The sequence below is a fragment of the Colias eurytheme genome, chromosome 1, assembly GCF_061535395.1.
Source record: "Colias eurytheme isolate Ceu_HAF_F1 chromosome 1, ilColEury1 Martin Lab GWU primary, whole genome shotgun sequence".
Taxonomy (NCBI): domain Eukaryota; kingdom Metazoa; phylum Arthropoda; class Insecta; order Lepidoptera; family Pieridae; genus Colias; species Colias eurytheme.
Genome location: NC_142980.1, coordinates 8663804 through 8679341, shown reverse-complemented (window position 1 = coordinate 8679341; position 15538 = coordinate 8663804). Strand labels below are relative to the sequence as shown.

At 31.6% G+C, this 15538-nt stretch overlaps 1 protein-coding gene across 8 annotated transcripts in view; it reads right to left on the bottom strand.

The window, feature by feature from the left end:
* trol (terribly reduced optic lobes) overlaps window positions 1-15284 on the bottom strand; it is a 107069-nt gene extending 91785 nt beyond the window's left edge. For all 8 annotated transcript variants that reach the window (XM_090103292.1, XM_090103319.1, XM_090103334.1 and 5 more), the window contains exon 1: window positions 15150-15284. In XM_090103292.1, the coding sequence (XP_089959418.1) occupies window positions 15150-15209 (60 nt within the window). In that variant the 5' untranslated portion in view covers window positions 15210-15284. The remainder of the gene's footprint in view (window positions 1-15149) is intronic.
* Window positions 15285-15538: the final 254 nt, after the last annotated feature.

The following is a 15538-nucleotide window of genomic DNA, read 5'->3' as shown; positions in this document are numbered from 1 at the left end:
CCTAATCAGATTGTACATCCCAATGCGAATGCATTACTTAGTTAAATGGTATAATATACAATTAAGAACATCCAAAAATAAAGTGTCCACTTAAATAATATTTAGCAGTGCAATATCTGTAATTATATATTTATGAACAAATAATTACATCATATTTAATAATCGCAATTATTTTGAATGTACAATATATGAATAAATGATTTCATCATAACATTAATAATCAAAATTGTTTTATTTCCCATTTGTTGCAACCCTAGCGTATTTTCGTGTGGCAGCGTAAGTACCTACGCTGGCGGCGGCATCGCGCGACATCAAAGGCGATTCCTTACTGTAGGAAATAATATTGTAATACTGTGATTGTACCATGTACCATGCACATCAAACGTAACCATCAAATACAACAAAACGCATATGTACCGAAAAATATGTAAAATGAAATTCCAACTCTGTGTCTGATTACATCTGTTACTGGGGTTGAGTTTAATAGCTCATGAAATATATGTAAGCGAAGACTGCCACTTGAGTGAGACCGGCGAAGGCAAATAGATACCTACCTATAGCCCCGACACTCATTGTTAACTCTCCAGTAATCCCTTTTTGACTCGCGACACAAGTCATTTTTCGCAGAGGAAGGCATCTCGATAAACATAAGCTATTGTCTCGCAACGCTTGGACTTTAATGTTAAGTAGTCCGTAATCTCCTGAAGAGGAAGGAGGTATTTTTAATTTTGCCGTCGTTTCCCTTATCATTAGCGAATATATGAGGTAACCAATATGTACTATCATCTTGTTACACGTTCAATTCATATTTTTATGTATTTTTAAGATAGTTCTCGTAACACGATACTCTGTTTTTTTATTATTTCGACTATTTTGAATTGTCTGTTTATTGTTTATTCTCTATCGCAGTCATCTCAATCTCTACGTGAATACTTATACCGCCAATAACGTAAACAAAAACAGAACTAAAAATAAATTTCATGTTGATGCTTGATTTGTTTACGTTTTTCGTAATTAAACGTGTAAATCTCTGTCATGTTACACCGACTGGATGCAAGTAAACATAACATGCTGTTTTCAATACTGACGTAGGGCCTGCCCTTTATTTAATTAACAACACGTTTCAGTGCTTCGTGATATTTCGACATATTAAAAATCAGACAGACATTGCAGAACATTGAAATGATACTGATTATTTGGATGCTTTATTGCCTCTGCTTTAAACGTTCAAGTGAAGCGTTCAAAAAAGCTTTTAAAAACAAACACGAATCAAAGGTAATTCCAAATGTCACACGCGCAACACGGTCTCTGCTAGAAACGTGTAATTATTGTGTACATTTTAATCTCCTTAAAATATAAAAGATCCTCATTACGGCAGCGTCGATGGTTGCGCGTTTGTTTTTGCACAGGCACGTGCATCGTAACGAGCCGGTAATCCCTTGTTGATCGGCGTACGTTATAAAGTTACGAATTTTATATCGGAAAAAATACTTTACTGTGCACAGGACAATGGTCGAAGCTGTGAGCAAACTTATTATTGATATACCTCCTGATTTGGTAATGCTGGGATATTGTTTTCGGAAATAAATATAGAAAATTGTTCCTGGAAATTTTGTGTGCGAAATTCTTCTTATAATTTTAATTTACGATCTGGACGAATTTCTATATAGCATTAATTATAAGAGTATAAATAGATCGCGACAAATAATTGACAATATTCTAGATCTTTGGCCCGATAATAAAGTAAAAAAACAAAAAAGGTCAGAATATCACAAACCAGAGCTGAGTGTCGCGTGTAATACATAAATTCATACGTTAATGGCCTGTCCGTGTCATATGAAATCTTGACCAGAATTGCTTTTCTATTGTTATTCAATGGACAGTCGCGGTTAAAATATTTTATCACTATAACTGATCCCACAAATGTAACGATATTCATTTCTATCTCACCCTCGTTCGACAATCACATGCTAATAATATCGACGGTTAGAGCGTGATTTTTTTTCACGTATTTTACGGAAGTGATGTAAATTTTTTGTTCAAATAAATCATTATAGTTATATCGTTTATTTAATTTTGGTTAACAGCTTATCTGACAGTTATTTGTCTATGACGTGGAAGGATTAACGTGCAACTAAAAAGCGTATCGGCATTTAGCAGGATCAATCAATGTGTCGCGAGTGTTAACAAAGCAGCGGTCAAGGCGCTAAGAGGGGTTCCTTGTCAGCGCGGGCGCTTTCCGCTCCGCCGTCATCGCGCCCTATTGAGATTGATGTTCCGAACGCTCGCTCCAGAACCCGCTCGGACAGAATACTAAGAGGCTGGCGGCCATTCCTCGCTCAATTAGCCCCGATCCGACCGGGTTTTGTCTCGGGCACCCTCCACGATGCCTTCTCGACACTTCGTCGCATACCAAATTAACGTCATATTTTTCATGTAAGCCCTCCGATCAAAGTATCGCAATGAACGTTAAGTAGAAGCCTTTTCGGCGCGAATATGGGGACGAGCGCTTAATGTCGCTTCGTTTCGGAAATACTTGGGACCTAACTTTTTATTGTCTCACCGCGGCTTCCTGCGCATTAGACCGGTTCTGTGCTTGTACTGTTATAAAATATGTTTTATAAAACTTCGCGTAGCGTATATTTTCATAATTATAACTTTTTGTTCGTCTGCTGATTTTATTTTAAATACTAAGCGCTTTAAAGGGGCGAAAGCGTAGCGTACAAATATCTAATTGTGAGGAAAGCCTGTTTCTTGGAAACAGTCAGTCATTAAGCACGGCTAATTAGCAAAGCTTTTTGAGGGCGACAACAATCGCGCTGTAAAACAATAGTAAAACTAATATAAAAACAACGAGGTGCGAGTGTAATGCGACAGGAGGAGAACATTAAAATTGCATTATTTTCACAGTTAAAAAGACGTAATTTATCTGTATAACAATTTATTAGTGTGAATCAAAATTAAAGTTCGATAAGATGTCTATCTTCAGTAAAGAGTGAAATACTGAGTCTGGCAGACAATGTAGACGTGAGTGTATACTACAAAATAGCATACTAGGTACAAAGTGATTGTTTACGAAGCCAGCCGACTATCATCGTCTGCTCTAGCTGCGCCTGTGAGGTCTACGATATCTCGTGGAATGCAATAAACAGGTCTCATTTTTCACTAGCACTATACGTCTCAGCTCCTAGATTGTTAACGTCTGACATTACCAATGCTAACAATTAACAAAGACTAAATTTATCATATACCAATGAAATGGTTTCGATAAATTTACCAAGGAAATTTCTCTGAATTTTTATTTCAATATAAGGTATATGAAACGTGTGGGAAGGTCTATGAATATAATGTTACTAATAATAAATTTAATTTATAGTAAGGGCGTCTTAAAATCACATTAATTGTACCTAATAGCTTCATTCATTCAACGTTATAGGTATTTAACGTGACGACATTAATTGATCCTGTCAGTCCCATGGTACATCGATCATAACAAGTAAATTAGAATTAAATATCTCTTAACTTATCCCAATTGAGTTAAACTCAAACTTTCAATTACGGCCTTCAGCAGATGAGTTGTGTTAAACGACGGCGCCTCATAAATCTTATTTAAATCGTTAAAAAATTAGCACATGTCCGATGCAATGACTCGATGATTCGTCATCTACGGAATAAATAAGTTCAATCAAACTTGTATTAAACATTCGATTGATGTATTGACTGTGTGAACAACAAAACGAAATATTGTCATTTTCATGATGTTAAATGTTCTTCCACGATGTACATAATTTTATTTTTCAGTGTAATATCTGATTTTTCCATGACTATTCCGTAGGTTATATTAAATAATTTCAATTAAGTACCTACATAAAATACTATATACTTAAGACAACGTAAGAAAATTTTTCAAAACTTTTTTTCACAAGTTTTACATATTTATTTTAGGTAAATTTTTGTGACCAATACTTATCTATATAATATGTACATAGCAAAATTTAAGATTTTAACTTTTAAACTTTGCGACTACTCCATGGCTTTATGTAGTGCATTTTCGACTCCATGATTTTTTCTTTCCTATGGGTGAAAAAACAAAACACGTTTGGAATCGCTTTGTCTTTATTGTGCTTCCGAGAAATATAATGGACTCAGTTTTGGGCATTATAAATTATCTGGTGTATCATTAGAATCTAAATTCCGATAAATTTAATTAACATAAATCTATAATCAATATAATTAATGACGTTTAACTAATGTGGTATTTATATTTATTTATTTGTTTTTCTTGTCATATGGAGACTAAGTGTAAAATTTGTTTGGCAACAGAATTTTATAATAACAGAGCTCTTTAAAAAAGCTCTTATACTAGAACCGTTATACATTTCTTTATCTATACTGCAAAGTCAGATCGCATATACACCCATCCAATTATACTTGAATACTACGAAATTGGAGATAACTGGGGCCTTAGACAAAGTAACAATTAAAAAACGATAACGAAGTTAGAAAAGGAAAAATGTATGGGATTGACATACGCCGCGTTAGATCACGTGGTCTAATGTCAATCCTATACATTTTTGAAAGAAAGAAAGAAATCATTTATACACACACAACTCACAAGTACATAATAAACATTACGAAGTACCTACGAAGTTTAAAAAATAAGAAGAAAAAAAAAAAGAAAACTAAATTTTATTCTAACTAAACTACTTATAACTAATCTATAACTAAATTTTAAAAAATTTTTCCTTTTCTAACTTCGTTATCGTTTTTTAATTGTTACTTTGTCTACGGGCCCTGGTGACGTTATAGTATAAATACATCACTTTATTGTCCTACAACAGAATGCAGCATCATTTCAAATTTTGTACAACAGTTGTAAAATCTATGCAGTGAAACTTTATTTTTAATCTCAACTTTCAAAACAATTCGTTTGTAACTGAGATTTCATTCAGCGTCACTGTACCTTATGCTAAAAGGAGTTCAGAAACATATTTCTAAGGAACTTTCATAACAGCTTTGACCTAGGAAGCAGAAGTAAAAGTTACTACAGAACTAACATTGTTATTGTTATAAAATGACAAAGTGATTATTTTTATTGATCTCTCATTTTTGTAATGATAAACACTGTAGGCGTTTAACGCTTTGTATAATAATTGTGAATGGAGTAATTCGTCAAATATTTTACTCATGGCTGCTTTTGAGTCTTTCTGATTTATTGATTCTTATACTTGTAGCTGAGACGTTTATATGATGGATAATTATTCTCACAGCTATTCAGCCAATAGGTATCATATTAAGTTCACGAGCTTATAGACTTGCGTACCCCAAAAATAAAACTATTAACGTATTTAGTCTATAGACTTATAGATAAAATTGTAAAATACTCTTCAACTATTTTTCTACAGATTATATATATATAATATAGCTTCATTCACTTCACAGGTAAAATTGAAGCCACAAGCGAGCTTTAAGATCGTATAATATAGGCTTTGTTACCAAGAAACGTGATGAACTCTGCATTATATGCGACGTCTGCAAACAATGAGACATTCGTCATTTCAATCTGATAATCGTCTGGCAACTCCTTGTGTATTTACTTGCCTTATATTACATATGACCTTTCAACCTGAAGGTAGAACACACATGTATTTTGTATATGCAATGTGCATGCCTTATTCTTTGGGTTAAATTTAATGCTGACTATTTTAGGGCCGATTTTTCAATGCTTGGATAAAACTTATCCGTCCAATAAAGTATTACACGATAATATTGAAATGTCACATAAACTGTCAAATACGGGCAATTAGAATACGTTTTTAAAATGGTAGTTTTATACATTATTCGACGAATAAGTTTTATCCAAGCATTGAAAAATCGGCCCTTAAAGAAGTAAGGCTTCAACAACGTATAAAAGATAGTGATTATAATATTAAAAAATAATTAAGTCAAATTAATAATGTGTTAAATGTTATTATTTATAAAACTTAAGCGTGTTTGTATTTTTTTAATCAAATCTACGAGAAATAATAAATTCAAGCTTTATTGTTCATTGTATGTTCAATCGATTGATTTTTAAGCCCTAAGGGGCATATCCTTGGCCTATTTTTAAGAAAGAGCGTGCACATTAGCATATAAGTAAGTGCATATTAACTTAAGGCTTGCTTCATATTAACAAAGGCTCATCCTGAATATGGTAAACGAGAATACTGTATTTGTCTTGGACCAAATAGATTGTGTACTGGGTTTTATTTGTACAAAATTTCCTTAATCTATAAATATTGAATAACTTTTGAAAAAAATAAAAACCTTGTTAACCGACTTAACAAAAAAGGAGGAGGTTCAAATACAGATTTAATGTCACACTATGTCTGAAGTGACAGTATGTAGGTTCCTAAATGAACTCCCACGCATATAATACACTGATTAATCTGTGTCGCCTAAATTAATTCAGATGGACGTATAAAAAACAAAGATTAATTGACCTAGATTAGACATATATGAATAAAAATCTAATTAATGTTATGAATATGAGCTTTTATTGGAAACTTTTTAAGCTTAGAATCATATATTAAACAATGTCTGCATGTTTGTTTGTTTTAGTATTGTTGTTGTAGCTTTTTTTTCATGCTAGAACTCGAAATGGCTAGGGTGTAGCTAATTTCAATATTGAAATTTGGAATATTTATAGCATATAAGGAATATTTAACCTTGTTATTAAAAAAATAAGTCAAATAAATAACAAATAACGGTACGAATTTCACAAATATATATAAGTAGATTCGAAGATCAACGTCCGTTATGCTTTTCAATAAATAAATTTCAGTAATTGTAATAGCTTATAATTTTGTTATATGTGTTAGTTATATGTGTAATAAAAATTATAATGAATTTAAGAAGGAGGCGAAGGCTGTCATACAGTCGCTGTATCTTTTTAACGCAGACGTCGTCAGGTCGGACAGAGATTATTCTCAAAATCAGGCCAGCACCAATTAAGTTCTGATATAAAGCGTGAACGTAATATGTCACACACGCACGAATACATTAAAGGTTCGTATTTATAACGCAGAATAACATTAAACGATCTCTTTTTTTTTCAATAAATAAAGACTTATAGCTTCTCACACATTCCACTTATAAGGAGCTTTCCGCCCGCGGCTTCGCGCTCGCGTTTTCAAAGAAAAACCCGTTCCCGTAGGATTCCGGGATAAAACCTATCCTATGTCCTTTCTCGGGTATTAAAATATCTCTATACCAAATTTCATGCAAATTGGTTCAGTAATTAAGGCGTGATTGAGTAACAGACAGACAGAGTTACTTTCGCATTTATAATATTAAGTATGGATTTATACCCTTACAAATAAGAGAGATTGAAATAAAAGAAAAAAAAATACATAATAACACTTAATGAGCAACTAAAGACCTCTTACAGTACTGAAGTATTACTACTACACGAGTAGTACCCTGTATTACTACTACAAGTGTATGGCTTATTACTTTATAAGTTTATAACCAATTTTATGGCTTTATACAATACGAGTAATAACCGATATAGGGAAGTTCACACCTAATCATGATTACAAGGAATAAATTGACTAACTTTGGACCACGGCTCCACTCTTGTGACTATATATAAAAAAGTAGTAAAGTAAATAATCTATTCGTATATTCAGTCAAATCATTAATATTTGTGTATTTTTCTAAAAGAACAGAAACAGTGAAAAAATATGTAAAATAAAGGTGCTATTTTTCATTGTTACCAGTTTTTAGCTCTACCTTTAAAATTCTCAATAAAGTTATTATAAATACAAATAAGAGACTAATTCGTTCGCCAAGACTTAAACTATAAAGCGCCAAAAGCATAACAAAAACTGAAAAAGTAGTGCATTAGGTATTAACTATTTCGTATTTTCGCTAAAATTTTCGATCAAATAAGTACATATTGTAATCTGCTGTATTAAATCCGCTTCCATTTAGATATAAAAATTCATTTTATAATATGTTTTCTTCCTGAAAATCCTGATTTTATTTTAAATAAACATAATCCGCAATTAATTTCGATAGAAAGTATTGGCTGTTTTTATATAGAACAGTTACTATGATATAGATAATAATTATGGATAATGATATCGACGTATTTATTCGACTCATTGACGAGACGCGTCTCGGTTCTTATTTGAATAGATCCTACGCTCGCCAAGGCCACGTGACTTCACAAACTCTAATCGAAAATATAAAAAATGCTTACGTAAGTGTCAAAGTTTGAAAACAATTATAGTCGCGATGTGACCGTCAGGTCGTGTATCACTTTGAAAATCAGACAATTTTGGACGTTTTTACTTTAATATTCCGTAACAAGCGACACGAGGAGAACTATTTAGAAGTACATTGTTTAGTTTTAAATGCTACGTAACAAAACAGTTTTAGGTGATGCTTCAATTAATTTGAACGAAAGCAGAGAATTTATTTAACATACATGCAGAGACCGTTTATGTTTTGCAGGATAATTAAATTATTTTTAAAGATTCTTGCACAATAATGCCATTAGTATAATATTTAAAGAATATATCTACCGATTATCGTCAATATTATTAACGCATTAAACGCACTTAAAGTTAAAAGAAAATATTTATTGTTTAAACTTTTGAATGTGAATTCAGCCAACTGTTCCATTTTTGATACGATTAATTTCAGGAATTATGATGTCATAAAACGATAACATGATGCACTAATCTCATATACGTACACAATTATTTTATACTAGCTTTCCGCCCGAGGCTTCGCCCGCGTTTTCAAAGAAAAACCCGTTCCCGTAGGATTTCCGGGATGAAACCTATCCTATGTCCTTTCTCGAGTATCAGAACATCTCTATACCAAATTTCATGCAAATTGGTTCAGTAGATAAGGCGTGATTGAGTAACAGACAGACAGACAGAGTTACTTTCGCATTTATAATATTAGTATGGATTGTGAACTGTTATTCAAACGTATTCGCTTCATTTTAAGAAATAAATCAAATGTATTGTGAAGAAAACTAGAATTTCTCTTCGAGTTGTTAGTTTATTTTTTCTACGCAAATAACACTTAATTTTAAGGAAAATTTTAACATTGTAAACAGACGTGTAAGTTAAAGGCAACATTGATACATAATATTATATTTGGGGGTTTCCCCGATTTATAAATGATGGGTTTTCTTAATATGCATCCCTACGTTTGAACTACGGCTATCTTACAGTTTCATATTACATTGACCATCATAATATTTCAATTCATTACATCTTTATCAAGCACCACGAAGGTTTAAATACAAACATCGAGTGTGTAGTTTTGCGAATGTCTTATCGCGATTCTAGTTAATAAAAATCTTATACGAGTATGCGATACGTTTGCAAAACTAGATACAAGACAATTATAACAAAGAATATGATGCACGTTTCAGATTATGTCTGCGGAAAATAAAACATCAAATGTATGGAAATTTAATTCACTATAACGTAATTCTATTTGAGAATTTAACTGATTCTCAAACGTATGTTAGAGACGAAATTGGCAATCAACTTTTTTTTGTTTTAATTATTGGCATTAGACTTTTCTATATCTTTAAATAAATTAAATATCGCGCAACAAGTGTCTATAAAATGCAACATGCATGAAGCATCCGTTGCATCTAGATTAAGCAATGCTGATAATAAAGTGGGCCACTACATTATCGCCGGTTATCTTGCTTCTACACCAGTGTGACGATCACATAATAGTTTAATCACCTTCCATTTAATGCACATAACTTCTTTGTACTTGTAACATTCACTAAATGTGAGATAAATAACTCTCGAATAGAAATAGATATTATATTGAGAGTCGCAATTTCTCTATTTATCTGATAAATGGTGGGGCTAACGAACTGATGGATGATCTTCTTCGCATTAGAGATTTCAAGCAAACACACATTACAAGATTTAACATAAACATTACAATTGTATGTTGAACGATAAGATCAGAAGCGAGTGGAGCGTTCTCCAAAAGATTGTTTCACCACATTTTTTAACCCAAGAGTGATAACTACAAAAAATAAGTATAATTCATAAATAACGGATGTATCGCATATAATAAGCAAATTGGCGTTATCATGTGTATTGTGCAAGGCGTCACGGGTTGGGTCACTTACGATAAACTGCTCAGATAAGTGTGCCCAAAAATCAGAAAAATATATTAAGTTTAATTATCGGCTTCTACTGAAACTGGGAGATTGACACAATACGCCGATAACATAGAGGATAACCTCCGCTGGACAATCTTACAAACGGTCATTTTTAATTTTGCTTACATTCGAATAATTTTTTTATGAATATTTTTGTTTTATTTCCTCAATAGTCGAATAATTTCCTTAACATATACGAACATACAAAATAATGAAATTTTGTTTTTAATTATGTGCTATATCTGTCAAAAAATTACTACGCGTCTCTGTTAGTTCAGTATCATTTAAATTCAAAAGAAGTTTTCAATATTTATGTAAAAAAAATATTTAGATTAAAGTTCACACGAGCATAAAGCTTTATCATTTTTGATTGAATAGTCAGTAACCCATAAACATATAAATAATGAATATCTGTGTTTTATTAACAAATTAACGATAAGGTTAAGAGAAAACATTTATTTTTATATTGACCTGTACTGATAGGCAATAAGTAACGATGTTTGCGCCGGGAAGTGTCCTACATAAAATAAATTAAATGCGGTTAATACTCATTAAAAGATAACAGAGACATCAATCTTTTCACACTTCTAGCCTTCCTTGTACTGAAATCGTCTCTTGTTGATCAAAATATGAAATATACAATATAGTCTAAGATCCCTTGACTGGCTACCTAGTCGATATGTATTCTCCTAATTATAAATATACATAAAATTTTGATTTCATCAAAAAAACTAATAAAATAGTTTGTTTTTGTGTGTAATAAATTGTTGTTGAAAATAACTGTGCTTTACATTTATGTTTGTTTGTAATTAATTTACTTATAAGCAATAATTTAGGTTTTACCGATTATTTAGATACCATTTGAAAGGCGATAATTGTATTAATATCCATTTTACAATAAGTTTTATAATAAACCAGCAGATTTCAAATGTGTTTTTAAATAAAAATACCATTATTTTTATATCATTACACAGCAATTAACTATGTATTTAAATTATTTTTCATAAAAATAATTTTATATTAGTTGAAAGTGTATTCAGTTTCACATACAATTTGTATCGATTTAAACCTCGTCCATATTGTAATTATATAACAAATCATCCTTACGTTAAAAGAGGCCAAATTTTGCGGTAATACGATTACCTACATACGTTCAAGATAATCATTATCTCTATAAGAAATCTTTATCAATTAAATGTTTACACAAGTGTCTGTGTGCATTTTTGGGGTTCCGTAATATGAGACACCATGACGATATCACAAAGGATTAGGTAGATTCAAACATCAACACACCAAAACAACATTGTATATTGCTCAAGATAAATTTCGCTAAATAGCAATTTCTTCCAGACAACCCATTATACAGAGAGAGAGAACTTTCCTAAAAAATATTTAATCTCCTTAGTATTTTTTTCAGTTGTATTTTACAAGAATTAGACTCAGTTTTTGTCCGTACATATTACATAATAATACGTATTCACAGAACCAAATTGTAAGAACGCGATTTTAAATATAGACGTGCCGGTATCTAGTTGTCAGGAAGCAAAAGATAACCCCTGATAGTGATACCCGTTGCGGATTTGACAGGGTCAAACACACGTTTCGGGTCGATATATCTATTTAAATTTCATTTATATCATATACTGTTAGTTGTTGAAACATTTCGTAATGTTACGAAAATGATAGGAAGCCGTCTTCAACGTTTCTTGAAGGTATGGGACTTTGTTAGGTTCTAAATATCACTGTATCTTACTTAAATTCCGTATTTTCATCCGTTTGTTTAATTTACGATATACCAATAGTCAATTATCAAGGTTCGATAATTTTTAACATAATATGGAAGTATTAATTAGGCAACACTTTTTAACTTTAGCCTAGTTACTCTACATAAAGCTGAAGGCGCTAAATAAACACCACTAATCTGTATTAAATTACGTTCACGATTAAAATATCTATTAGAGATTAAAACAGGAGTTTATTATGTGGTACGAAAGAAAAGTTTGAACTAACAATTTCAAATGAGAAACCTTTGAGTTATTCAATATTCTCTTTGATATGTCTATTTCTAGAAAATGTATATCATTGTTAATTTATCTGCCTACTAAATTCCTATATTCTCAATATCAATTCTATTCTATATCGAGCCAATTTGCAGAACACGGACAAGTTATTTCTAAATACAAAGTCAAGTAATACAGTGATTTGTGAAGATGGTCGCCACACGAAGGCTTACAGTGCTCAATGCTGTATTGCTCAACTAAAACTTGCCAGTAATTCTATTCTAAGCTTACATGAGACCGAGGAAACTTTACTGGCGAACTGTAGGACGAATCCGTGGTTCGACATAGTTTTATCAAACTCCGCTTGGATTAATACAATTCACAGCAAAACTATGTGTGACGTACAAAAACGCTAAGACCTCTTATGTCTTTGAATATTTTGTCAAAAGTATGCTAAGAGTTGGCTAGTCTAGTTTCGCATACTGGTACACTTTAAAGTATAATTAAACTATTTTTAACTACATTGATTTATGTTAGCTATAAAATACTCATTAGCTTGTTTATACAAAACTTAAAATGTATTCAAATCTTCGCAGAAAAAACGGTAATAATAGAGTTGGTCCGCGAACGAAGTTTGTCGGATCTAGAACTATTATCTCTGTGTGTATAATAATATATAATAATAACTAACAATAAAGATATACTCAACGATAAATACATTGTCTTGACTCTGCAACATTTTCACTGTTGAGATGCAGAATATTTTAAATAAAATATTAAACCTAATTCGTCGAATCACTATCCATTTTGTATATTCATTTATTTGCATAGTAAATAAATTTAAGTATTTTGAGTATATTGTTAGGTTTTTATCTACATCAATTAAAATTGTTTTAGTTTGTCCACACATCCTCTATTTTTAAGTAGCAAAAATTACTTATATACTCAAGAATTATGATGAAAACAAATCATAACCTGACATTTAACAATTTATTAGTTTCAATTTTTGCATTCAGTCACTTTAGAGCGATTTAATTGATTTGTTATAAATTAAGACAGATATGTATATGAAATAATTTGTCTTGTATTTAATTTATAATCTTTCTAAATTGATCGTACTATTTATACTTTACTATACATAAAGTATGGAGTGATGGAATATTCTTTGATTCTAATACCTTCGGCCGTAAAAATGCAACGTCACTATGTGTTATTTACACGTGGAGCTAATGCACATACTTGTTTATGTGTAAATTGAAAAGCTTTTAAGAATGTGCCTTTTCCAGACAGAAAATTGAATAAGGACCGGAGCGGCGCCTTCTGATACGACATTGATGATCCGATTGCAGAAGGATATTCGTTAGGCTTGCATATCTCTAAGAGATAAACCAGCGATTTTAACTAAAAACTATTTAAAAAATTTCAGCCCTGTGACGCTCTGAAACGAATATCAATCAAAAAAAGATACTCCGTCATCAAATCTGTGATAGACTGGCGCAATAATTTATTACATTTTAACATATATTTTCCTCTTGAGTTAAAAAAAGATAACATAAAAGCATATTCTCAGATAATTAATTATGTACCTAATTTAAATAATATTTTCATAATAGACGTAGGTACTAAAGTAACACGAAACTTGCATTTAAATCTAGCATCGACAATTTTGGTAAGCAGTATTTATATCGAACAAGTAAAAATATAAGTACCTACAATAAGTTGGAAAGTAATTAAATAGAACCACGCGTATAAACTAATTTTGTCACCGCTTATAGCTGAAGCAATTTTATTTATACAGCCTTAATGTTATAATAAGTTTACTACCGTAAATAACACACTAGGTAAAAAATAAAGTTGAGCGTAAAAATATCGCGGATCATTTTGAACATGATTAGACTTATTACTAGGAAACTTTTACATTAATTTTCCTAATTGTTTAAAAAACTTTAAAATAATAAATGATTTGTCGTCGCTTTAATTTTGAAGCTATTTCCAATAAGGAACTTGCATAATAAACCGCCTGTTATTTTCAATTACGTTAAATACAGTTAAAACTTTTCAAGTATCATAATTTGTACTTCATATTTAGCCAAGTTCAGAGAATCGGAACTTTAGTTATATGCAAACTATGCAACTAATAGACTTTATTAAGAAATTTCCAATAGTCTGTTAGCATCGAAGTCACGATATACGATCTCTAATTAATTGAAGAGTTTCATAAACATATCATTTTTTCTCTTGAATTACTTTGTTTTAACAATCATTCCGATTTTTCAATAATTTTCAGATGAATTTATATTAAATTACTCGCAACGAAGCTGACTGACGCTTTAATTTTGGATTGGAACATAAAATAATGAACTGGACAAATAGTTGTTGACTTCACAAGTTTTCATAATTTTACGGAAACAATTTTTTTTTTTTTTCTTTTGTCAATATAGTAAAATATACATTTACTTCCAATACATATTATGAAATTTAATACTTCCTTAAAACAATAATATTATTTTAAACATGATTAATAAATAATTTGAGTTTAATATTAAAATATAATAATATAATATATATTATTTTTATATTTCATTAAAATAGAGTCGTAGTACAAAAAAATATTAAAATAACATTTTAAAACCAATTCATAAAAAATAACATCAAAATTTAATAAGAATGAAGCGTTAGAATAACGCAAAAAACCATAATATACCAGAAAACATTAAACTGAGTTTAGTTGTTTCTTTTTGCAGAAACCGGCTCTCACCGTCACGAGTTTAAACTTTATAATTTATGTAGTTATCGTCTTTACATTAACGGATTAGAAAACATATTTATAACATAATAGAATTACAAAATCAGTATTCTGTCACTGAAAAGTTGGAAGTTGTTTAAAAGTTTGCATCTCGAAAAGCCGACATCGCCGGTAAATTCGCAGAGGGGCTGGAGAGATTAGGACTCACCTCGGATAGCAGGGAGAGGAGGACGAGTAGCAGGGCCGCCGAGAGCGGACGGACCCTCATCCTTGCGGCTGATGAACTGGTATTGTGTAAACTTGGACCGGAGGCGGCAACAGCGTAGGCACCGACCGTGCCTCGCTAGCGTCAGACCGCGAATGGTGCGATGTACAACGCGCGCCCGTATCAACTTTTCGACCAACTTAAACTGCACGCATCGGTTACATCTTGCATCGGCCCGCGCGAATCGAACCTTGTGTGCCATTAATACAGCCTCATATTTCGCCGTGCCCTTTTCTCTTAAGTTATGTTCTTTTTCTACACGCTCTCGACTTTCGACGAACTTTTATCCGAATCTTAAATAATAAGAGAGGGCGTTATAATATAGCTATATA